This window comes from Salmo salar, chromosome 28 (genome assembly GCF_965601325.2).
Source record: "Salmo salar chromosome 28, fSalSal1, whole genome shotgun sequence".
NCBI classification, from domain to species: domain Eukaryota; kingdom Metazoa; phylum Chordata; class Actinopteri; order Salmoniformes; family Salmonidae; genus Salmo; species Salmo salar.
The window spans coordinates 26452480-26479166 of NC_138318.1; the positions used below are offsets into that span (position 1 = coordinate 26452480).

The 26687-nt window shown below is 40.3% G+C and overlaps 1 protein-coding gene across 18 annotated transcripts in view; it reads right to left on the minus strand.

Moving 5' to 3' along the window:
• LOC106589744 (neurexin-1a) overlaps positions 1–26687 on the minus strand; it is a 517413-nt gene that overhangs the window by 479253 nt on the left and 11473 nt on the right. For 8 of the 18 annotated variants that reach the window (XM_082970529.1, XM_045709958.2, XM_045709955.2 and 5 more), the window contains exons 3-4: positions 4236–4253; positions 2832–2861 (exon numbers count right to left, since the gene is read on the minus strand). In XM_082970529.1, the coding sequence (XP_082826655.1) occupies positions 2832–2861; positions 4236–4253 (48 nt within the window). Of the gene's footprint in view, positions 1–857; positions 909–2831; positions 2862–4235; positions 4254–26687 lie in introns of all 18 variants that reach the window. The other 10 variants (XM_045709946.2, XM_045709957.2, XM_045709948.2 and 7 more) reach the window with 3 other exon arrangements.

A 26687-nucleotide genomic window follows, 5' to 3' on the forward strand; every position in this document is an offset into this window, starting at 1 on the left:
GAATGGCCACACAACCTGAACCACCTTTACCAAATAAGACCAAGTAAATAGCACTTACCTTAGTGAAGTGTAGTAGATCTTTGCACTGTTGCCCTCAGGTCCGAGTGATTAAAAGCAAGTAAAAAAGGTGTACTCTCTGTGTGTGTTTTAGGATCTAAATCATGTTTAATCCTGTACCTAAATGTAAAATGGCAGTGACAAATATTTATGTACTGCAGGTAATGGATGGATCCGAATCACAGACATCAGAAAATGGTTGCATTCCTCATACAGTGCAGGAAGGAAATGGTTCCTTATACGTTTTATGAATTTATAGTATATTTAGTTGTGTCTGTGGATATTGTGTAGACTTACCTGTACAAACAAATTTGAATGACTTTCACTGTTTCATGCTAATTTATTTTCACAAACACATTCCTTACCTGGCTTACTTAGACAGAAATGCTACAGTATTACAGGTGATAACATGAGAATAATTAATTGAGAATGCAAATGGAACACTGGAATGGAATTTCACAGTCTCACAATTCCTACAGTGTCAAAGGTCATGCCTTCAAACAATGTCATTTTGTTAATATAATTTCAGCCTAAAATAGAGATACAGTATCACTACAGATACTCGTAACTCATAAATTATCATTCCCGTTTTGTACATTTTCTCACACACAACCTACATGCTGCTGGGACATCGACATTGTCTTTCATTGACGACTGAAGCCCACAGGCATGTCACATAACATAATATAACATAATACGTATGGATGAAACAAAGAAATCAAATGTTGACTTTTCCTTTAGATCTGCTTGTCTTGGTGTGATCTGTTAAGGAATCTAATTAACAAAGCAAAGCTGTTTACCTGGAATGCTCAGTAGGGACCTTCGAAGCCAACCTTCTCCTTCCCTTCGCCCTGGGTAGGAGAGGCAAACGGGCAAAGATCAGAGGTCCACTTACCCTCTGTGGAGAGCGGCACAGCAGCACAGCCAGCCAGGATAAGATGCTGCCCAGCCCATGGGGTGCCCAGCCCATTGCCCGCTGCCCACGACACTCTGGTTGGTCAGACACTGGGGCCAGATATAGCCTTCCCCCCTCCACACCACACTACCCACCAATACGTTGAACAAGATAAATCATTACCGGTGGGAAGGGCTGCACTGGCATCAGGTACCAGCAGTGTAGAGTGGACATCACATGTCCCCCCTTTATGAATGTCATTATGGTTTTCATGCATCAAGCAGAAATGAAACAATCCACTCCTCATAGACATGTGTGAGCTGACCGCAAAGTAAGAGCGGCAACCTACCTTGGGTACCGTGACACACATACATTTTATATAGTAGCAACATAAAACAATGAAATAATGCCAATGGACTTTATATACTTAATGAAATCAGCATATAAGGCCACAACAGACAGCAGACGTGACACAGTCATATGAGTACATTGAGTTTGAGTAAAAAAAGAGAGGTGAGTACCTTTACTTTTACCTATGATATTTGATGGAATGTTCCATGGTAGAAAGTAGTTTCCAGACAAAAGAGGAGAAGAAGAGGAGGGAGAGAGAAAGGAAAGACAGACACCCATAAGTGTCATGGTCATATGGACAGACAGGGAAGAACACAGAGTGGGTGCATCTCAAATGGAATCCTATTTCATATAGGGCCCTGGTCAAAAGTATAGGACTATATAGGGAATAGGATGCCGTTTGAGACGCACCCAGAGAAAACACAGAGAGGCACAATGGGGTAAATATAATATCTGAGATGAGGTGAGAGATTGATGGAATGCTGGTGTGGGTATGAGGTTAAGGAGGGGTTGAGGGGGCAAGGCACATGTGAGCAATATTTTATTTCCTGCCTTATGGTGCATGCTGAGAGATGAGCATCATCCAGACTGGCATGGAGAGGATGAGGGAGAGGATGTGTCCTAAATGGCACCCTATTCCTTATGTAGTCCACTACTTTTGACCAGGGGGCCCTGGTCAAAAGTAGTGCACTGAATAGGGAATAGGGTGCCATTTGGGATGCTGGCAGAGATTGCCTTGAAAATGGAAAGAGGTTGTCAATCATCTAGCTAGCTCACTGTGGCTCACTGACTGGCAGCTAAAGCATTCAAGCAGCAAGAGTAATATAGAGGGGTGTCTGATGTAGCATTTCAGTTACCTAGAGTAGAGTTTCCCAAACTCGGTCCTGGGGCTCCCCTGGGTGCACGTTTAGTTTTTTTTCCCTAGCACTACACAGCTGATTCAAATAGCCAACTCATCGTCAAGCTTTGATGAATTGAGTCAGCTGTGTAGTGCTAGAGCAAAAACCAAAACGTGCACCCAGGGAAGGCCCCAGGACCGAGTTTGGAAAACCCTGACTTAATTGTACATCACAATCATGCATCATCTCCAGCATGTTATGTTTGATTTTGATGATTTGATGAAATTTCCAGCTGAATGAGAATGAAGATGGGTTTGAAACATACTCGCAAGAAAAGTAGGCCAGAAATTAACGCAATTTGGTCGAGAAAAAACGGATGTGCTGATTTGAGGCGATGAGTCGAGCGAAGTGGGATGAAGACAAAAATGTGTAAAAAGTAATACAAAAAACAGCAAAGAAAGAAATAGAACAGCCAGGATGAACAAACCAAACCAAGTCATTCACTGTTGCAAAGCAGCTGAAATGAATGACAGACCAGATCTGAAAAGCAGTTTTAATAGCCCTGAGTACCCCCAGCCAGCAGCAAGAGAACGAGAAGCAGCGAAAGAAGTCTTTGTATCGACCACAAAGGGAGAGGGGGCGGAGGGGGGATAATGGCGGCAAGAGTGGAAAAGGAACCGGACCCATACCTTGGTCGCCCATCATCAAGTGCGCCAGACCTTAAAGGGAAACAAGAGCACAGTCAGCAAAGAGACAGGGGATCACGGGTGAGGCTAAGGTACTTCCCAAATGGCATCCTATTCTCTTTATAGTCCACCACTTTTGACCAGAGCCAGTGCACTTTAAAGGGAATAGGATTCCACTTGGGACGCTTCCTAGGTCAAACTGACACACAGGCATCTGTGTCTGGTAGATGCCTGTGGTATTTTGGGAGGTGTTGGGGAGTTGGGGTAAGGGAGAAGGGGACGGAGAGAGAGGAAGGGGTATAGTCAGACGAGGTTGGGTTAGGGTGATGAGCATGTTTTCAACCAAGAGAGAGGTTGCAATGCATCATCAGTCAGACTTACTAGAGTTAAATTAACAGTAATGATTGGAAGTTAGTCGAGGTTCCATTTGTCCAAGAGGAGGATCCTTTGAGAATGCTCAACCCAGTCCACCTACTATACCTACCAACCCCCAAAACAATGGCCTGACTCCACGTTTAACAAGGTTTTGAGATGTGAATCTCAGTCATTGGATCGACAATTCTCTCCATTCAGTTTCAAAGATACAAACGGAGTATATGCATGATAATATTGTCAGAAAAATAGATACACATTTGATTGGGCAGGGTCTGGTCATTTTCCCCTCCTTCATGCAAAGATTTAGACACTATTGCAAATAAATACATTATTTGGCCTTAAATTCAGAGTTTGTTCTGTAAAGTTTTATTCAGTTGTTTACTCTGAAACTATTTCCTCCTTGTAAATGGGAACAGACTATTGCATCCTTCCCACAGTTTGCAGAAACCATAAAATCTTTGTTCTATCCCTTCCAAACCATTAACTTATGTAATGTAGTGTATCAACAATAACCTGCAGAATAATTATTTTCAAACCAGTGGGAGAGCCAAGGCACAGTTTGACAATATAGTAGTAGCTTAAATACTTACCCACTTCTTAACATACATAGCTCAACTTTTGCCAGAACCTTCACTGATATTCATTGATATGTATCTATGAGAGATTTCAAGAATAATAGCAACTGCAATACAGCACCAATTTAAGAGAATTTTCCACACTTTCTCATCAGGATGGTGATAAATCAGTGTAGTTAATAACAGATAACCTTTCCAGTCCATAATTGCACTATCCCAAACCACATATCTCTCCTGAACCAATCGCCTAGCACATGCTGCATAAACATCTACCCAGAACCGCAAATGAGAAAAGATAGAGCCAACTTACCATTTCAGTAGCACATTTTAACAACTTTTCCCCATAACAAACATGAGTAATTTAAGCCATGAAAACCACAGCATGGTTTTAGTGAGTTAAATCATGGTGCAAAGATGATAATACCATGATAAAGAAAAGAGAAAGTAGAATACCTACCTTCAACATGGTTGTCTTCTGCAAGCGGACGGACGGGCGGAAGGAGAGAGAGGAAAAGGAAGACATTCGTTAAGCAGCATGCAGACTGGTACAGGGCCGTTGCATGTCGTAACCATGCAAGGCATCACACATCACATGCAAAGTGCCCCACGTTGTACTGTATTGACAACCCCTGCAGAGGAAAGGTCTTGGTGCTGCAGAGGCCTACTCTCTCTTAGCTGTTCAACACAACTGGCTGTGTTTCAATGCTGCAGAGGACTTCTAATCTGTCAAATTTCTGTTCAACTATTTTCTGTTCAACTATCTGTTTTGGGGTTTTAGAAAAGCTCTATAAAAATCCCATGTATTATTATTAACATTACATTAAATTATACTTTCAGTCTTTGATCATATGCCTACCTGGGATACAGGACACAGCTTTATTTGTAAGAACTATAAGCTTGTTTAGATATTGAGTGGATTGCTATGCCCCCTCTGGATAGCATTGTTTGCTTTGTTGTTAGCCTGTCTGCTAGCTTGTTGTTAGCTTGTCTGCTAGTTTGTTGTTAGCTTGTCTCTTAGCTTATTAGCTTGTCTGTTAGCTTGGCTGCTAGCTTGTCATTAGCTTGTCTCTTAGCTTGTCTGCCATGTGCCAACTCTGCATGTACTCTTTCAATCCCATTTACTAGACTGTCTACTGCAACAAATGAATGGTTATAGGAGTACATTCAACTGAGAGAAAACAAAGTGAGTTAGCAAATGTATTGGCGAAAGCTAGACAAGGGTATAAAATAAGGTGTAAAGTGGTGTAGACCAAGTGAAAGAGGTGGTGAATAGGGCACATGCAGTGTTCAGTAACAGTGAAAGGGGGAGATATTTTATTTTTAATTTTTTTAAATTAAATTTAACTTTTATTTAACAAGGCAAGTCAGTTAAGAACAAATTATTATTTACAATGACAGCCTACCACGGTCATACCCAGATGACGCTGGGCCAATTGTGCGTACTCTATGGGACTCCCAATCACAGCCGGATGTGATACAGCCTGGAATCAAACCAGGGACTGTAGTGACGCCTCTTGCACTGAGATGCAGTGCCTTAGACTGCTGTGCCACTCGGGAGCAGTGTCTGTCAGCTGATGTATATTTATGTATGCATGTATGTACACTACCGGTCAAAAGTTTTAGAACACCTACTCATTCAAGGGTTTTTCTTTATTTGTACTATTTTCTACATTGTAGAATAATAGTGAAGACATCAAAACTATGAAATAACACATATAGAATCATGTAGTAACAAAAAAAGTGTGTTATATATTTGAGATTTTTCAAATAACCATCCTTTGCCTTGATGACAGCTTTGCACACTCTTGGCATTCTCTCAACCAGTTTCACCTGGAATGCTTTTCCAACAGTCTTGAAGGAGTTCCCACATATGCTGAGCACTTGTTGGCTGCTATTCCTTCACTCTGCGGTCCGACTCATCCCAAACCATCTCAATTTGGTTGGGTCGGGGGATTGTGGAGGCCAGGTCATCTGATGCAGCACTCCATCACTCTCCTTCTTGGTCAAATAGTCCTTACAAAGCCTGGAGGTGTGCTGGGTCATTGTCCTTTTGAAAAACAAATGATAGTCCCACTAAGCCCAAACCAGATGGGATGGCGTATCGCTGCAGAATGCTGTGGTAGCCATGCTGGATAAGTGTGCCTTGAATTCTAAATAAGTCACAGATTGTCACCAGCAAAGCACCTCCACACTATAACAGCTCCCCCTCCATGCTTTACGGTGGGAAATACACATTTGGAGATCATCAGTTCACCCACACCGCGTCTCACAAAGACACGGTGGTTGGAACCAAAAATCTCCAATTTGGACTCCAGACCAAAGGACAAATTTCCACCAGTCTAATGTCCATTGCTCGTGTTTCTTGGCCCAAGCAAGTCCTTTCTTCTTATTGGTGTCCTTTAGTAGTGGTTTCTTTGCAGCAATTCAACCGTGAAGGCCTGATTCACACAGTCTCCTCTGTACAGTTGATGTTGAGATGTGTCTGTTACTTGAACTCTGTGAAGCATTTACGTGGGCTGCAATTTCTGAGGCTGTTAACTCTAATGAACTTATCCTCTGCAGCAGAGGTAACTCTGGGTCTTCCATTCCTGTGGCGGCCCTCATGAGAGCCAGTTTCATCATTTTTATCTTTGCTTATATGAGCTGTTGTTGCCATACTATGGACTTCGTCTTTTACCAAATAGGGCTATCTTCTGTATATGCCCCGTACCTAGTCACAACATAACTGATTGGCTCAAATGCATTAAGAAGGAAAGAAATTCCACAAATTAACTTTTAAGAAGGCACTTCTGTTAATTGAAATGCATTCCAGGTGACTACTTCATGAAGCTGGTTGAGAAAATGCCGAGAGTGTGCAAAGCTGTCATCAAGGCAAAGGGTGGCTTTTTGAAGAATCTCAAATATAAAATATATTTTGATTTGTTTAACACTTTCTTGGTAACTATATGATTCCATATGTGTTATTTCATAGTTTTGATGTCTTCACTACTATTCTACAATGTAGAAAATAGTAAAAATAAAGAAAAACCCTGAATGAGTAGGTGTTCTATATATACACACACATATACACACACACACACACAAACACACACACATATATATATATATATAGTAAAATCAATATTTCATTATTAACATTTTCAATATTTATTTTAAGTATGAACTGAAAATTGGCAAATGCAATAATACATTTTTTGCCACGTGAATGAGGAATGCTGAAAAAGAGAGAGAGAGAGTGTGAAGGGGAAATCGTGACTATTTCTGGACTTTCACAAAAGGGCAGAGAGAGGGTTGAGTCGCATCAGGTCTGGGCCCATTTCAACAAAGCATCTCAGAGTAAGAGTGCAGATCTAGGATCAGTTTAAACATTTAGATCATGATGACTAAGATTCAATGGACAGATCCCAGATCAGCACTCATAAATAATTAGTAGTGAGCAGAGATTAAGTGCTAAAAGGGGACATCACCTCACAGTCAAAGTGAAATTCGTGACATAGTGATAAGGAATATAAAGTAAAATTAATGTGAGGTCTATCAACGCTATCAGAGACTGACAAAGTTGTCATGTCTGTTGCCAAAATGATGGCAAACTAGGTGCCCAGCATGTCATGCCATTGCCTCTAGTAGGGAACATTACATTTGGAGGAAGTATGTGTTACAATAAAGCATGCAATAAACATTGAAAGGTTGAGAGGATGTAAAGGCCTCCTAAAACAGAACAACACATTGGTCAGTCAACATTTCTCATCAACATTTAGTTATATAAGTATTATAAGTGTTCAGTTAGTAAATAAGTGAAACTGCTGCCTGTTACAGATAACAGACGTATAATTCAATTCAGAAGGTCGACTGTAGAAATATTGATACATGATCTTTGCAGAAGTGAACACTGGTTGGTTTTTACACTAGTTAAAACCATTTGCATTACATCTGTAATATGTTTTTAATTTGATTTATCAATTTAAAGGAGAAATTGTGAGTCATGAGAATGCAAACTTTTAAGATTAGATAAATAATGACATGAAATTTGATTATATAGCTTTAGATGTATATAAGTGAATATAAGCTATGTGATAACTATAGAATGAGTCATTTCTTTGTCTGAAAGTACCATGTCATCATGTAGGTATACCTACACATTGGACGTTGGGCCACACAGCATAGCTCCTAGCTCCCATCAGATGAAACAAGTATCCTACCTCTCCTCAATGGTTTCAGGCCCCGATTCAAGCGATTTACTGACCAAGAAACTTACCAGCATATCAGCTCCCCTTCCAAATCAGACACCATGCACCACAACCAACCAACCAATAAAATTGTAAGAGCAGCAGCATTTTGTGAACAAAATAGGATGCAAGTACTGTAATAATGAGAACTTTGTTATGGTAATAAAAATAAATGTTTGTAATTTCTTCAACTGTAGGCTACATATACAGTACATCTCTGTCGGCATGGTTGGAATGGGCATATAAGGAAATGTTGGGCACTTTGTTCATAGCCGTGGGAAGTAGGGGTGCTGACGGTGCTGCAGCACCCCCTGAAAAATCGGAATAAAAAAATAATATATACATTCAAAAAATATTTATTTCACTAAAGTGCACTGGGCCTTTACTAGTCTGTATTAGCGGACCACCTATCAGAAAAATAAATCACAGCACCCCCACACCCAAACTACTTCCCGCGGCTATGACTTTGTTCACAAAAGGATAGCTTGATGATGAGAAGCACGCTTCATATTCAAAAAGCATTCTGGGGTGGCAACAAGCTTTGAGCTGGTATGGTGATGTGACAACAGGAGAAAAGTAAGAAAGCAGGGGCTGTTTGCTGATATATCTATACCTTAAAGAACAGCCCTTAGTTATCATGCCACAGGAACACAAAAATACTTCAAACATTTCACCGGGGTGAGAGTGTTCTCTGGATTGTGACTGTATTTTGACAAGGATAATTTTGATATTTTTAACTATGAATGTGTCATTTTAATAAAAATATTTAATTTGTCATTTTAATAAAAAAATATATTAGTCGTCATTTCAAAACAAAATGTAATTTCAAAATAAGAATATCACATCCAATGAAATCTGCTTTTCCAGAATTTAAGCTTGAAAAAAATGTATGTTGTTTCTTTCATCCAGCCGTGTAGTTCTATACACTCTGTTAAAAATCTATACATCCATCAAACAAATAGAAAAGCAGGGTTAACGATAGGGGAAAAATCTCCATGGCAACATCTAAGACCATCCAAGAAGTAAAAGCCAAGACAGATAACCTTCATTCAGAATTCTACACAGAATGACCTGACTAAAGCCAAGAGTAGTTCAAATGATGTTTCTACGCTACCCAGCTACGTACGTTCAAACCATGTTGAACTGAAATTCAATTTAAAATTCTCAATTCATACATGTAGTTTTATTTCCTGACCTAAACTGTTGCACATGCATTGCCTTTATATCCTATGTTAACTGTACTATCTGAATGCGCCATATGAAGACAAATCAAAAAATTTACCTTTAATCTTACAACCTCTCCTCAAACTAGGGTTCGTGACAGATATCACCATGACACACAACAGGACACTATCCTTCCCAAATCTACCCATACAACTATTTTATTGACACATATATAAGTGTGTTCCTTTAGTGTAGTACCTTTCTAACAGTGATTCAACTAGGGTTCATGTTCATGTTATGACAGATACCATTTACACCAAACCCCCACTCGTCCATCACACACACAATAATATAATAATTACTTTTGGGGATTACGTAGATTACATTTTCGATTACATTTAGTTACATTTAACTGGTTTTAAACACACACACACACACACACACACACACACGCACCACTTTCTCCCTTCCCAAATCTCCCCAGCTGGTTGATAATCCTGGCAGAGGAATAAACCTGCCTAATCCCCTTGACGAAGCAGCGATCCCACTGCCATTGTGCTGCTAATACCACACAACAGTACAATGCACTTCACTCCACTTAGCTCCACTCCCATGCAGAAAACACTATATACATATTGGTATATGACATAGTGCCATGTAGAGCCCATGATTATAGTCAAACCACCAGCTTGTACACAACTTGTACACATACAGTACACATAGCCGAAAATCGAGCATAACATTGCCTCTCTAGTTATAGGCATACTACTCAATTCATCTGCATACAACATCTGTATCCAATATTACAATATTACTCTTATTTAGCCTGTACACATACAGTACATTTCCACACACAGCCTGCATTCAAGACCATCTGTACCCAATGAGTAGCATCTAACCACCTCCCATACAGTCAACACATACAGCTTTAACATTGAACCTCCCACCTTAACTGTGGAGAAATCCACCTTCCATACAGTCAACTAATACAGCTTTAACATTGAATCTCTCACATTGATGTCTCTCTCCTCTCACTGTGGCATTAAAACAGCGAAGTCTGACTCTGATTAGCATAGAAGTGACAAGGGCAGTGGAGAAAAGATGCCAAGATAATAAATTGTGGGTGGCTGCTACCAGAGGCCATGGGTGCTTCCCAAATGGCACCCTATTCCCTACATAATGCCCTACTTTTGACCAGAGCCCTCTGATCAAAAGTAATGCACTACAGAAATAATGTGCCATTTGCGACTCAGCCCCCTAACTGATGTACTGTACTGTACTATAATGCACTGTAATGTACTGTAGCATCAGAGAGAGCAACAAAAGGCCGATACAACACATTTCCCACTGGGCACAGAAGTCAGTTCAACATCTAGTTTTCATTAACTTTTGGTTCAGTTGTCAACTAATGTGAATTCAATGTGAAATTAACAAACAATGTCACCATGTCATTGGGTTTAGGTTAAAAGTGTGTGTGTGTGTGTGTCTGTGTGTCTGTGTGTGTCTGTGTGTGTGTGCGTTGGAGGGAGAAGGGTATGACATTTGTTTTTCACATTATAAAACATGTGTGCCACTCATTGTACTGCAGACTGAGTTACTATGAAGGGCTGAGTTACTATAAAGGCCTGAGTTACTATGAAGGCCTGAGTTACTATGAAGGCCTGAGTTACTATGAAGGCCTGAGTTACTATGAAGGGCGGGGTTACTATGAAGGCTGAGGTTACTATGAAGGCCTGAGTTACTATGAAGGCCTGAGTTACTATGAAGGCCTGAGTTACTATGAAGGACTGAGCTACCATGAAGAACTGAGTTACTATGAAAGCCTGAGTTACTATGAAGGACTGAGTTACTATGAAGGACTGAGTTACTTATATCATACTGGAGCATCAAACTCTACTTCATTCACCAACTGTCAAATGTAATCGGTTTGAGTTACTATCATCAAAATCCTTAGCTCTGTGCATGTCCCTCTGGATTTCTGTGTAGCCTAATATTTTGGAGAGAATTAAAAGCTAAGCATTGGTACTTTTATGACCAAAGAAAGGGTGTAGGCCTGGCAACTCCTAACTTTAAACACCACTTAGGCAAATTCAGAAGAGTGCTTCTCCCTACACATTATCACATTGGGATGGATAGTCAAGGTTATTTGTACTCAGTGGTGGAAAAAGTACACAACTGTCATATTTGAGTAAAAGTAAAGATAACTTAATAGAAAATGACTCAAATAAAAGTGAAAGTCACCCAGTAAAATACTACTTGAGTAAAAGTCTAAAAGTATTGGGTTTTAAATATACTTAAGTATCAAAAGTAGATGTAATTTGCTAAAATATACTTAAGTATCAAAAGTAAAGTCATTTCAAATTCCTTGTATTAAGCAAACCAGACTGCACCATTTTCTTTTTTAATTTACAGATAGCCAGCGGCACACTCCAACACTTAGACATAATTTACAAATGAAGCATTTGTTTTTAGTGAGTCCACTTGATCAGAGGGAGTAGGGATGACCAGAGATGTTCTCTTGATAAGTGTGTGCATTGGACCCTTGTCCTGTCTTGCTAAGCTTTCAAAATAACGAGTACTTTTGAGTGTTACAGAAAATGTATGGGGTAAAAAGTACATTATTTTCTTTAGGAATGTACTGTAAAAGTAAAAGTAGTCAAAAATATAAATAGTAAAGTAAATTATCCCCAAAAAACGACTTAAGTAGTATTTGTACTTAAGTTCTTTACACACCTGTCTGTAATGTATGTAGGCGCTGCTCTGTAATGTTTGCCAGTGTTGGAAATGCTCAAGGTGAGGCTGACCAGAGCCTGGTAGACCACACCTGTGCCTACTAAGTTATTTTGGAAGGAATACTTGCTTAAACCTATTGTTTTTCTTTTATATTCCTTCAGTGTTGTGTTTGTTTTGTCAGTTTAGTTGCCAAACTACATTTTACAGCTCCTATCAGTGGTGTGTATTCATGGATGCCAAGGGAAGCCAGTTTTCCCAAAATATTTGACTAAGAAAAATGTATCTTTCGCTCTCTCTCTGTGCTTCCAACATTTTTCGGCAATTTGTAAGTGGCTGAATCTCACTGGAGAAATAATCCAAGCGAGGGAAACAGCACCCCTGTGTCACAGTATGTGTAGCCCATGTATCAGATGCTGTCTGGACCAAAAGAGTATGTAACATGTTGCCGACGTAGCATTTGATTGATTGATGCCAGCAAGCATTTGGCCTCCCTTGATAAAAAAATATATAAAAGAATTAGCCAGTCAGCTTTGGAATGAGCTCAACTGTGAGTTGTCCTGTGGCTGCAAAACGCCCCCCAAAGGATGCCAGTTTGGATTTGGCTTCACACCATTCAAATCACTTCCTAAGCAAAATGTCATTTTCAGAAAAACTTGTCAGTTTCTGGTCTGCTTGTGTTGATGTCCTGCAATAGCTAGCTTGCTAAATCGTCCCTTTCCTAAGCCATGGATGGAGATGGGGATTTAGACTTTTTTATTTAATTCTCTGTACAAGCTAATGATTATCACGGCGATTCTGATCTAACCATAAATTAATATGTTGTGCCACTGGCCTGAGACAATTTAAGTTCAATATGTAGCCTAGATGTAGCCTAGTAGGCTCACGTTAACTAGCTAGCTAACTTAGCTGGTTCGTTGTTGCCCGTGCGAGGAAGTTAGGCTAGCAAGCATTTTAGCTAGGTAGGCTATGACAACAAAAACCAAAAGTGTACTGTATGACAGAGACATTGACTGTTTTGCCAACATGAAAGAGAGGAGGATGGCATTGGCGTTCAACTAGTCTACAAGTAGGGTGAGTCAAAAAAATATATATTTACCTGCACACACACACAATATTTACCTATATTAATTGGACTAAATTGTTTTTGGTACCTTTACGTTTGTTTTCAGTGTATTAAACTAAGTATATAAATAGCCTTGTGGATTTAATGATGTTTAAAATGTTAAGTTGAAATGATGCTGGAATAACAGAGGCAGTGCTCCTGTCATCTTTGTGCTGACTTGATGTAACTCTGTGGTTCTAAATCACTAGTTGTTTTGTAAACTGTGGAAAACATTAACTTGCTTGACCATGCTGCAGGTGATATAACTGTTTGTTACATGCAATATTTGCTTTGTGGACTTCACCGTACAGATGTTGCTCTCCGGCTTTGTGATGACACTAACTAATGTGTAGTTGAATTTTTTCTGCCACTGTGTGACTGTAGTATTTTTGTTGTCATGGTCTTATTGTATATCATGGTGGCGTATGAATGGGTTACAGATCAAACAACACAATTATCACAACATAGGTTGTAATATGGCTTATTAACTGTCTTGACTTGGCTTTCTCAGTGACTTGGGGTGGCAGGTAGCCTAGTGGTTAAGAGCGTTGGTTCAGTAACCGAAAGGTTGCTGATTTTAATCCCTGAGCCGACTAGGTAAAAAAATATGTCGATGTGCCCTTGAACAAGGCACCTAACCACAATCGCTCCTGTAAGTCACTCTGGATAAGAGCGTCTGCTAAAATGACAAAAAAATAATTAGAATTATACACACACACCGCTACTGTCGTCTGTAATTTAATAACACCTGCTAATTTAATTACAACATTTCCTCCAGCTGCGTCATGCCCTGAGACACTTTGCCCGTTTCACAGAACTAGCATAGTGCATATTTTCCCATTTTCGTTATGAAGACAATTCTCTACAATGTGGAAATAACATAACAAAGCTTTCAAATTCAGTGCCACGGCTGCCGCCTATGCCTATCATAATGACATGTTGAGAATGAAGCAGAATTAATTTGCTTTGTAATATCGCAGTCACATTGATTAAGAAATCAATTGGCCCACTTTCTCTCGGTGTACTTTCAAAGATCAACTTAAATTTTTAACATCGCTTTAACTGAGTTAATTACTCGTAAATTCTTAAAGGTAGACTATGAACTTGTTGTAATCAAATGTATGTGTGTGTACGGCATAGGTGTAATAGATTGTATTATATAGATACATCTGACAAACATTATCATCGAGCATTGTTTAAATGTTTCGGTTCAAATAGACATAGCTCTTCTTGACTGATTAAATCGATGGAGTAGATCAGCTTTACTATGCCAGGCAGATTGTGGATTCTATCATTGTAATTGTCTGCATAATTTCCAACACACACACACACACTACCGGTCCAAAGTTTTAGAACACCTACAAGTGTTTTTCTTAATTTTTACTATTTTCTACATTCTACAATGCAAAAAATTATTCCACCCACATATACATTATATGGCCTACGCCCCACTACTTTCTAGCCACCAACTTTTCTGATCCACGAACAAAGTAGCAGAAAACCTAAAACAAACCACAGATGCATCAAGGGAGAACAATAGAAGTGACTTAACAGTCTCATAGGTCAATGCCACCCATTCTACCGATTCAGAGAAAATGAATGGATCAATGTGTTGTTAAATTACAATTTAGGCCAAATCAAGAGTAATGAGTGTGTGGCTCATCGCTCAGCTGTGCAGTCTGGTCTGATCTCCACACACACACACACACACACACACACTAATGCATCACACAAGACCAGAGGAGAGTTATAGTGGCATGTCTTACGGCCTTCACCATATTCTCATTATCCTCCACAGACCACAGTTAGTGGTGAGAGAGAAAGAGGGGGATATGGATGGGAGGAGAAAGTGAGTGAGAGAGAGGAAGACAAAGAGAGAGAGACAGACAGAAAGAAAGAAAGCAAGAGCAGTTAGTGAGACAGAGAGAGCAAGAGAGTGAAAAAGAGAGCGGGGTAATGGAAGGATAAAGAGAAAAGGAAAGCATGAGAGAGAGAGAGAGAGAGAGAGAGAGAGAGACAGAGAGAGAGACAGAGAGAGAGAGAGAGAGAGAGAGAAGAGAAAGAGAAAGAGAAAGAAGAAAAGGATGAGGGCCAAGTGACCAGCCGCTCTTGATAAAAATCGATAAGACCCGCAGCCAGCTGCAGCTGGAAGCTCGAGGCACGGTGCAGGGTTGCAGGGTTACATCCCAAATGGCACCCTATCCCAACCCCTATATAGTGAACACTATGGGATTTGGTCAAAAGTAGTGGACTATATAGGGAATAGGTTGCCATTTGGGACACACATCGTTTTTGCACTCACCAGCTTAGTCTGCTGGAACTTTAATGCATTCAGACCAAGCACAATCTCGGCTTTATGTAGCTTATCATTAGCCCATTTGTCATCCCTCTATTGATCTGATGCTGAGCTAGCATGGCTAGATAGCTATCATACCAGTGCATTGAAATCTGAGCTCGCATGGCTAAGTAACAAGTGGGGAGAGGGTTTACTGTGGCTATCCAGTAGCCCAGTGGTGGATTTAGGTATAGGCGACATGGGCAGCCGCCCAGGGTGACATCTTTCCGGAGGTGGCACAGGGCGCCCGCCCAAATTTTGGGGGAAATGGTGATATTTGAGCGATCGGTTTTCTATCGCTCATTTGCACGTCACGTGTGTGGAACTGTGGGTCAATTAACCTCGTCGGAGTGGGCGCCCTGATTCTAGTTTGTGAGCTAGGCAGGCTACTGCCTGGGAAGGTCTCCCTCTCAGAAGTACGAGATGGGGAGGGGGGGTTGACCTCAGGTCTCACGACTGGAAGTCGGGGGAGCGGGGAAATTTATCAAATAGAGCACCTCTAACTTTGTACAGTACTAATGCAATTAGTAAAATCCGTCACACTACGAAATGCTACCAAATAAACCGCAATTCATTTATAATACTGTAAATATGTAGTTTCACAGACATATTGTTGCATTTTTTCCCACCCAGGGAGCCTTACAAGCTAGAACCATCACTGCAGTACCCTATTCCTCTGTTGTACATTTGTTACATTGCAAAATGTTGATTTTATGGCATCCCTCTGGCTGCAACAAGAGACGGAAAGGCTCTAAAAAATACACTAAAGCAATGGGAAACTGAAAATCCTCAGTGGAAATAGTAACAGCAGTTCTACATGTCCCATGTCCATGTACCAACAACCGCATGATACATTTCCTGCTGACAGCTTCTCCAATTCCAAAACATACAGTATGATACTCCCTATTGAATACCGCCAGTACGTATGTAGCCTACAAACTTGCTACTGCTAAAGTAGCTATGGCAGTATAGCCTCTCAATCCCTATTCCCAATACACTGTGATTATATATTGTATAGTGTACTGCTAGCTTTGCCAGTATCTGGATTTAAATCCCCACTACACTGTTCTACTTTAATACGGTTAATACGTGGACAATGAGAGCCCATCCACCTGTCTGGCTTTTTCCACGAAGACGTCCTTTACTCCTTTATCTGCTATGGTCCAGACAGAGGGGATAGTGGGAAGAAACAGATGCACAGAAGAACTCTCTATTCTTTGACATCTTGTGGGTCGTCCGACCGCCTGCCTGATCCAATGGGATAATCATAAGCAGACTAGCTTACAGTTCTAATAACCTTAATCCGAGGGATTGACAATATCTGCGATACTACTACAGATGTGGAGTTACATCTTGCTTTTGCCATGCCACAGATAATATTCTAAACACTGATGTGATGTTGCCTTGTTGCAATGCTATTAAGGAAACAATACAAGATAGAGTATCGTACATTTGGCTATTTCAGCATATTTCAAAGATATCATAAAACACAAGCTATAAATAATTTGCAGCATGCTGCTCATGAAATTAGAGCAACTGCCTTTTCACTTTTTAAACCACTCAGCCTAATTCATGCAATATGATCTTACTATGTGAGGTTCTTCATAATAGTCTTGTAATTCCACTAGCAGAAATATAGCCCTAGGAGTATAGTCATTATTGCAATATGCAAGGAGAAATTACCACATATCAGTTGGATGCCAATGACTATGGGAAAAAGGGAATTTCATTATGGGTACAGTGTAAATGATCCTTGCTGTAAAAATGACAGACCCAGTTTGAGTCCCACCCTTCCTCCTTCCTCTATCATTATAACTACTGATTGTTTTTATAGTGGGCCTGCTGCGTCTACTATAAAATCCTGTATTTACTCTTTCACTGCATACAGTACTCCAACACTCGGTCATATAGAGTGGCTTCCAACCAGCAGCATCAAAGAGTAACGTATTTTTCTGAAACCCAAGAGACACCACACACACACACACAACCTGGGATCTAGCTTTCCTCCTCCTCTTTGTGAAGGATCTCTTTCCTCAGTCTCTCATTATGTGGAGTTCAATCCAATCAGATTTAGATTGCTAGATATAATTATACTGGGCTAACAAAGTGAAATGAGTCAATTTTGTTAAACATATGGCTACAAACTGACTAATTATTTGAAAGTTTGTTCGTAGGTGTATCATTTTTTTGACATTGACACAGCAAGTCATGCTTTAAACTGGTGATTTGCTGCTACAGCTATCCATGCAGTTTACGCCGAGGTGCTGTCCACGGTGCTGAAACTCATGTGGGTGCTAGTTCAATATGTTTTAAATATGACACATGTGCATGTTGCAAACTATAATTTGGTTCAACCATTCATCATTTTAACAAAGGAATGAAATGTGTACATGTTGTTTTACATATGCTATTTCTGCATGTTACAATACATAATGCTTACATGAGAAGATGCATCCATCACAAACAACATAGTGCCATGTATAGCAAATGGTTTGTGTATTGATGGTTGTAAGGGTGGTTACGGGTAAGACAACCCTCTCATGAAAAAGTGTTGTCAACGAGCTTCCACACACACACACACACACACACACAAACTCTCTCTCTCTCTTTCTCTCTCTGACAGTCAAGTGCAGTTGTATTTAATAAAACAAGGCAAAAAAATCCTCAGGGAAAATCCCTCTAATCTTTTCAATCCAATATCCTGTAGTCTGTGGGATGGATATATATCTCCCTGAGAGAGAGGGAGAATGAAAGAGAGTGTGACGAGAGACGAGAGAGAGAGAGGGGGGAGAGAGACAGAGAAAGAGAGAGAGAGAGTAGTGGTAGTGTTTAAGTGGAGGGAACAGCAGGAAGCAGCTTCCAGACAGACAGAATGACACTTTCAGATCCACAGGGACACCAGACAGACTGACACACTATCTATCTGCTTCTGCAGCCTCACAGTGGAGCCCAGGATTAATGATTGGATAGGCAGCGACTCTTAAGGTACATTCACAATTTGGACTTGAAATCAGACACTCAACTTTAATCATTTCAATTTTGCTAACGTGTTTTAACATGTTGCTTTAAAGGACAGTCATTGGCCAGTGTATTAGGTACACCCACTTAGGACCAGGGCAGACCCCTCTTTGCCTCCAGAACAGCCTGACTTCTTTGGGGCATTCTACAAAGTGTCAGAAACGTTCCACAGCGATATTTGTCCATGCTGACATCATGACATCACGCAGTAGCTGCAGATTGGAAAGGCGGTACATTCATGCTGCGAACAGCCAGTTCCATCTCATCCCAAAGATGCTCTTTTGGGTTGAAGTCTGGGGACTGCGCTGGCAACTCAAGTAAACTGAACTCGCGGTCATGTACGAGGCAATGTTTTTCCTCTCCTCAATTGTCCAGTGTTGGTGATTGCGTGCCCACTGGAGCCGCTTCTTCTTGTTTTTAGCTGATAGGAGTGGAACCCGGTATGGTGGTCTGCTGCAATAGCCCATCTGTGACAAGGATCGACGAGTTGTGCGTTCCGAGATACCGTTCGGCACACCACTGTTGTACCGCACCGTTATTTGTCTGTTTGTGGCCTGCATGTTAGCTTGCATGATTTTTGCCAGTCTCCTTCGACCTCTCTCATCAACGAGCTGTTTTTGCCAACAGGACTGCCGCTGACTGGATGTGTTTTGTTTGTTGCACCATTCTCGGTAAACCCTAGACACTGTCGTGCATGAAAAGCCCAGGAGGACATCCGTTTCTGAGATACTGTATCTGGTGCACCTGGCACCGACTATCATTCCACGCTCAAAGTCACTTAGGTCACTCGTTTTGCCCATTATAACATTCAATCGAACAGTAACTGAAAGCCTCAATGTCTGTCTGCCTGCTTTATATAGCAAGCCGCGGTCGCGTGACTCACTGCATGAAGGAGCGATCCATCTTCGTGTAGCATCCAACAAAAGTGATGTATCATACAGTTAATTGAATACAGTGGCTTGTGAAAGTATTCACCCCCTTGGCATTTTTCCTATTTTGTTGCCTTACAACCTGGAATTAAAATAGATTTTTTTTGGGTGGGTTTGCATCATTTGATATACACAATATGCCTATCACTTTTAAGATACAATTTTTTTTATTGTAAAACAAACAAGAAATAAAATAAAAAAACAGAAAACTTGAGCGTGCATAACTATTCACCCCCCCAAAGTCAATACTTTGTAGAGCCACCTTTTGCAGCAATTACAGCTGCAAGTCTCTTGGGGTATGTCTCTATAAGCTTGCACATCTAGCCACTGGGATTTTTGCCCATTCTTCAAGGCAAAACTGCTCCAGCTCCTTCAAGTTGCAGCAATCTTTAAGTCATACCACAGATTTTCAATTGGATAGAGGTCTGGGATTTGTCTAGGCCATTCCAAGACAAACTGTTCGATAAAGTCCCTCTTTATATCCAAAAAAGTCAGTTTAGTTGGTGCCATTGATTTCAGTAATCCACTCATTCAACAAATCTAAAAAGTTACCGGTAAAGTTCATCCAAGCAAGTCAAACGATGTTTCTAATTAATCCTCAGGTACGCTAATATCTAAATAATCGATAACATTTAAGACGGAGAATAGTATGTTCAATAGGGAAAATAAATAACGAAGAGCACAGACCTCATTCACACGTGTAACAAGACTACTTTTCTAATGAGGGACACCTTGGATAAACTACAACTACTTGTTTGTTTTTCAAGAAACAAGCCTGAAACCCTGTCTAAAGACTGTTGACATCTAGTGGAAGCCATAGGAACTGCAATCTGGGTCCTATCTATTTGTTTTTGCATTGAAATGGCCTGTGACCTCAACAACAAAAAAATCAGGGTGGATTTTCCTCGGGTTTTTGCCTGCCATATCAGTTCTGTTATACTCACAGACATTATTCTAATGGTTTTAGAAACTTCTGAGTGTTTTCTATCCAATGCTATCAATTATATGCATATCCTAGCATCTGGGCCTGAGTAACAGGCAGTTTACTTTGGGCAAGTCAGTCATCCGAACTTCCGAACACTGCCCCCTAGCCTTAAGAGGTTTTAAACCACTCGAGTGTTGCTTTAGCAGTATGCTTAGGGTCATTGTCCTGCTGGAAGGTGAACCTCCGTCCTAGTCTCAAATCTCTGGAAGACTGAAACAGGTTTCCCTCAAGAATATTCCTTTATTTAGCGTCATCCATCATTCCTTCAATTCTGACCAGTTTCCCAGTCCCTGCCTATGAAAAACATCCCAACAGCATGATGCTGCCACCACCATGCTTCACTGTGGTGATGGTGATCTCGGGGTGATGAGAGGTGTTGGGTTTGCGCCAGACATAACGTTTTCCTTGATGGCCAAAAAGCTCAATTTTAGTCTCATCTAACCAGAGTACCTTCTTCCATATGTTTGGGGAGTCTCCCACATGCCTTTTGGCGAACACCAAACATATTTGCTTATTCTTTTCTTTAAGCAATGGCTTTTTTTCTGGCCACTCTCCCGTAAAGCCCAGCTCTGTGGAGTGTACGGGTTAAAGTGGTCCTATGGACAGATACTCCAATCTCCGCTGTGGAGCTTTGCAGCTCCTTCATGGTTATATTTGGTCTCTTTGTTGCCTCTCTGATTAATGCCCTCCTTGCCTGGTCCGTGAGTTTTGGTGGGCGGCCCTCTCTTGGCAGGTTTGTTGTGGTGCCATATTCTTTCCATTTTTTAATCATGGATTTAATGATGCTCCGTGGGATGTTCAAAGTTTTGGATATTTTTTCATAACCCAACCCTAATCTGTAGTTCTCCACAACTTTGTCCCTAACCTGTTTGGAGAGCTCCTTGGTCTTCATGGTGTTGTTTGCTTGGTGGTGCACCTTGCCTAGTGGTGTTGCAGACTCTGGGGCCTTTCAGAACGCGTGTATACATACTGAAATCATGTGACAGATCATGTGACACTTAGATTGCACACAGGTGGACTTTATTTAACTAATTATGTGACTTCTGAAGGTAACTGGTTGCACCAGATCTTATTTAGGGGCTTCATAGCAAAGGGGGTGAATACATATGCATACACCACTTTTTCGTTTGTATTTTTTCTTTCTTTTTTAAACAAGTAATTTTTTTCATTTCACTTCACCAATTTGGACTATTTTGTGTATGTCCAGTACATGAAATCCAAATAAAAATCCATTTGAATTACAGGTTGTAATTCAACGAAATAGGAAAAAGGCCAAACGGGGTGAATAATTTTGCAAGGCACTGTAGCTACTATACAATTCAAATACAAACACTAGAAAGAGCTCTCCTCATTTAAAATGGGCAGTACGCAGACTATATATTCCCTATATAGTGCACTATTGTTAACCAGAACCCTATTAGCCCTGGTCAAATGTAGTGCACTATAAAAGGGATCAGGGTGCTAATAGGGATGCAGCAAAACAATACAGTAGTGGGATGTTGTTTGATGTTTTGTTGTTCTACTTTCACCCGGCCTGTTTAATGATAAGCAAATGTACGATGACAAACACATTGATTCTATTTCATTATGATGGAATGTGGAGTTGTGTAGTCCAAGGATGCATCCCAAATGGCACCCTATTCCCTTTATAGTGCACTACATATTGGCCTTGGTCAAAAGTGGTGCGCTATAAAGGGAATAGTAGTGTACCGTTTGGGACGCACCACTAGTGTCCATGTGATTTCTCTAATGAACGATGAAAGGGCTAAATCTGAGAACTTATCGTTCGGGCAGGATACAGACCAGTGCATTTAAATAATTGTTCCGCAGACTGACCAAACAAAAGAGATTTGTGTGTGTGTGTGTGTGTGTGTGTGTGTGTGTGTGTGTGTGTTTCTGTGACGCAGTTTATCCAAATCCTGTAATCCTTTCATCTGATCAAAGTAATAGAAAAGCTTTTAAATTATTTAACAGAAAGGTACAAATTTAGGATTTCTAAATACTAGCCAATTGTGGAGACAATGTCTTTTCTGTAATGTCAACTTACAAGGAAACGATCTCCAGTCTTCTTGTTAGAAGCATGAAGCACAGTAGAAGGCAAACTTCACTGCTAGATGAGTGCTCCATTAGCCTGGAATTCAAACTAATCCATTTGATATTGTGACATAGTGCAGCAGTTCAATCCCCCATTCTTCCAGTCACTTTCTCTCCTGTATCCCTCTCCTTTATCTCCCCATTTCATATTCTGATTTATATTATCTCTTTTATTGCAAAACTTTAATATACCCAAAAACGTATATTTACAGTGAAACAATGGTGTAACGGAGATTATCAGTTTGGAATCAAGGCAAATGTTCCCTTTCCCTCAGTCACAGCTCTATTTCTTAATGAAAGTGATATAAATCCACATTATGTAATACATTTTGAGAACATACGGCCCTTTGGACATAAATGGGACCCCAAAAATTCACCATCATATTATGGCTTAACTTGGATTGGATGCTTTGATGATAGCTAGAAGTGTAATGTATGAAAATAGCCTCTGTTTGGCCAAGAATAATTTGGCACAGTCTATTCTAACTCCCCTCCCTCCCTTTCACTCTCCTTTCAAGCCCCGACTGGATTTAATCCATCTATGCACTATATTCAAGAGGTGCTTCCCTCTCTGGGACAAAAGCATTTGTCAAAATATAAATCTGTCCAAAAAAAAAATCACTTCACAAAGCACCTTGGGAACCACTACTTGCTAACAGCCCTCTTAAGCTAACACTACCATCTGTTTAGCTAACAGTACCATCTGTTTTGCTAACAGTACCATCTCTTTATCTAACAATACCATCTCTTTATCTAACAGTACCATCTCACATTTAGCTAACAGTACCATCTGTTTTGCTAACAGTACCATCTCTTTATCTAACAGTACCATCTCACATTTAGCTAACAGTACCATCTCATGTTTCGCTAACAGTACCATCTGTTTAGCTAACAGTACCATCTGTTTAGCTAACAGTACCATCTGTTTAGCTAACAGTACCATCTGTTTAGCTAACAGTACCATCTGTTTAGCTAACAGTACCATCTGTTTAGTGACACATTTCAATTTTATTGCAGAGGTGTTGTTGAATGACCTTGTCTTTCTGTGAGAATTATATGAAGCTAGCCCATCAAATTTTAACATCCTGTTTTTCTAAATGGTAATGTTAGCTAAACAGATGTTCTAGTTGTCCTCCGGTCCATTTGATAAGTTACGAATTCCAATTCATAGAATATGTTACGAATTTGTAAGTGCTTAAGATACCGGACTGCATCTTCAATTGACAGTTGTGCTTTGCCAGTGATGGTTTAGCAGCATATATGTACGTTGGATTAATTATATTTTCACTGAAACATTGTTTTCACACACAATGCTTTCTCAGGCTGATAATCCTCTTAAATGTAAAGTCCCATATTTAGGGGACCTGTGTGGTCCTGGTACCAGATATCTTTGCTTATAAATAGATCTGTGGACATTGTAGACCGAAATGGCTTGCATTGAGCGATAGCCCTGGTTTCCTCGGACACAGTAGTATATTTTTTTAGCCTGTGTGCTGTAGGATGTTAAATCTGAAACCACTTGAAGCTGGGATGTACCTACTAGCATTTAATTCGCTCTTCCTTATTGTCCATCAACTCCTGGCTGAACTCCACGTCACAGCCACTGACAAAGCACATGCCTGCATTCCATTGTAATGCAGCAGGATAAACTGTTTTCATCACTGTAGCACATTCAGAGATTGTATAATAATTCATAGATTAAAAAAAAAAAAAAAAACTGTTTGTCATAGACGGACAACATTAATATGAGATGAAAGGCGAGTTCCTACCGAGTCCAGGAAGCCAAGCTAGAGCTATGTGTGACGTTCACAGCATTGGGGGCAGACGTTTTGATCAAGAGAGACCTTTAGAAAATATGCAAATGTTCTCTAACACTAAATATACAAATATGTATTTTACAGTTATCAGGAAGTTGAAATCTTAGCCATTTTTACGTTTGTAATTTGATTATACTATATTTGTAAACTAGGAAATACATCATATCAAATATAGCATATTTTATCATATTTGTACTGTGTACTTGTATCCTCAAAAGTGACTGCACCTCAGCAATTTATAACAATTTTTACCAGAAAGGTGAGATGTTAATCTTTCTTGGAGTATGCAGCATTACTAGTTATTGTTTATGGCCCTGTCATGATAAATAATACATTTGGGGGATTACGTAGATTACATTTTCAATTACATTTAACTGGTTTTAACACACACACACACACACACACACACACACACACACACACACACACACACACACACACACACACACACCTCCTTCAACCCAATCTGTGTCATGTTATGAAACAGAGACAATGACAGCCTAATGATGCATAATGATATTAGTTGATGTACAAGAGCCTAGCTTGGGTTGTCATCACACTTCTTCTATTAAGTGTAAAATTATCAATTACATAATAATCCATGCCTTCTAGGAATGCTATAAGGTCCAAAAGTTATGGGTGGAGTTAAAAAGTTGGATGTCATAAGTATTACAATGTAAACTTCCTGTTAATCTGTCTGTCTGCATATTTCAAGACATGGCATATGAGGGTGCTGTGAGATACTCGATGGGTTGTAGGATACTTTCTCGTAAATCATTTTGAAAAAACTGGATATCAACCAACCTCTATCGTTAACACAATTGAAAGGTCAAATGCTTTATTATCTAAATGTTGAAAGTGTGTGGGCAACGGAGAGAAACAAAATGGTGCAGTTTGAGGACATGTGGCAGAGAGTGATGCGGGTGCTGGAGATGGGGGTGTGAGCAGGTGGATCTGGGCAGGAGTGATGTCATTGATATCTCTGTGTGTTTGTATGCTGTTGGTATGTGTATGTTGTGTATTGTTAGATTTTTTTATTAAATCTTTTTTATTTTTATATGCCTTTTTCGTATTCTTTATAGCTGACATCATGGATGGGGTGACACATTTTTATTTTATTGCAGAGGTGTTGTTTCATATAGACCCGGTTGGATAGACCTGGTCTGAGTGAGGGAAGCAGCAGAAAATATATTTTTCAGCTACTTTATTAACCGGAGCAGATAAAGCGTGAAAGGAGGAAGAGAGGCGGGGCTCTGGCAGGCGGGGAGGGGCCGTATTGTGAGTGAGTGACACAGGGAGCAGGATGGACGGATGGGAAGACGAAAAACAGCAACCAACCAAGCCGACTCACTTATTTCTCATCAAATATGATTACGTAGTACCTGTCTTGACTGCATCAAACCGAGAGAAGCTAGTTAAGCCAGCTAACGTTAGCTAGCTAGGTTAATTGAGGCTTCAGTGCATGCGCTTTCTCATTCTACAGTTACAAATAACAACAACCATTCAGAATATTAAGTAGCAGACTACCTGTCGGCTTTTGGTCGTTGTAGCCTATCCTTCTCCTCTAACTTTTAATTCAGTAATTTTAATTTCATTAACCATTGATTAAATATCTCCTAACTTTTGCCACACACTGAGGCTCTATGACTGTAGCCTACTGCCGCTTTGATGACTTATGATTGGCCAGCAACAACAACATGCTAAACACGCCATGCTCCACTCTTGTGAAAAGCAAGAGCAGCAGCATAAATTATAACATTCTCTCTCCATACTTTTTATTTTACCTTTATTTAACTTGGCAAGCCAGTTAAGAACAAATTCTTATTTACAATGACGGCCTACACATGTCAAACCTGGACGACGCTGGGCCAATTGTGCGCCGTAGGGACGCCTCTAGCACTGAGATGCAGTGCATTAGACTGTTGCGCCACTCGGGAGCCTATTACAACTGTAGCGGTCGGATATGTACGGCCCCTTCCGGACAAGTCAGTTAAAATTACACATATACAAGCCCTGTGACAGTCATATCAGATCCGACCCAGACCCGTGACAGTCATATCAGATCCGACCCAGACCTGTGACAGTCATATCAGATCCGACCCAGACCTGTGACAGTCATATCAGATCCGACCCAGACCCGTGACAGTCATATCAGATCCGACCCAGACCCGTGACATTATTTAGAATTCTAGATCCAGACCTGCTCCGGTCCCGGATCGGGTTTCGGGTAGTCGGGTACAGGTGGATCCGTGAAGACCTCTACCCTGCTGTGAATATTACAACAGGCTTTTACTGTGACTGCTTGTTGACTGTCGAGAAGAGTGAAGAGAGAGAGAGAGAGAGAGTGGGAGAGAGAGAGAGAGGCATGGTCTAGGTCTAGGATTTCACCCACTTCATCAGTACTACATTTGTATGATTTCCTTTCTAAACAATAGATTGATATGAAATATAAAATGTTTACTGTGATGTAAATATTTTGACCTAAATGATATACTTCCTCTATTTC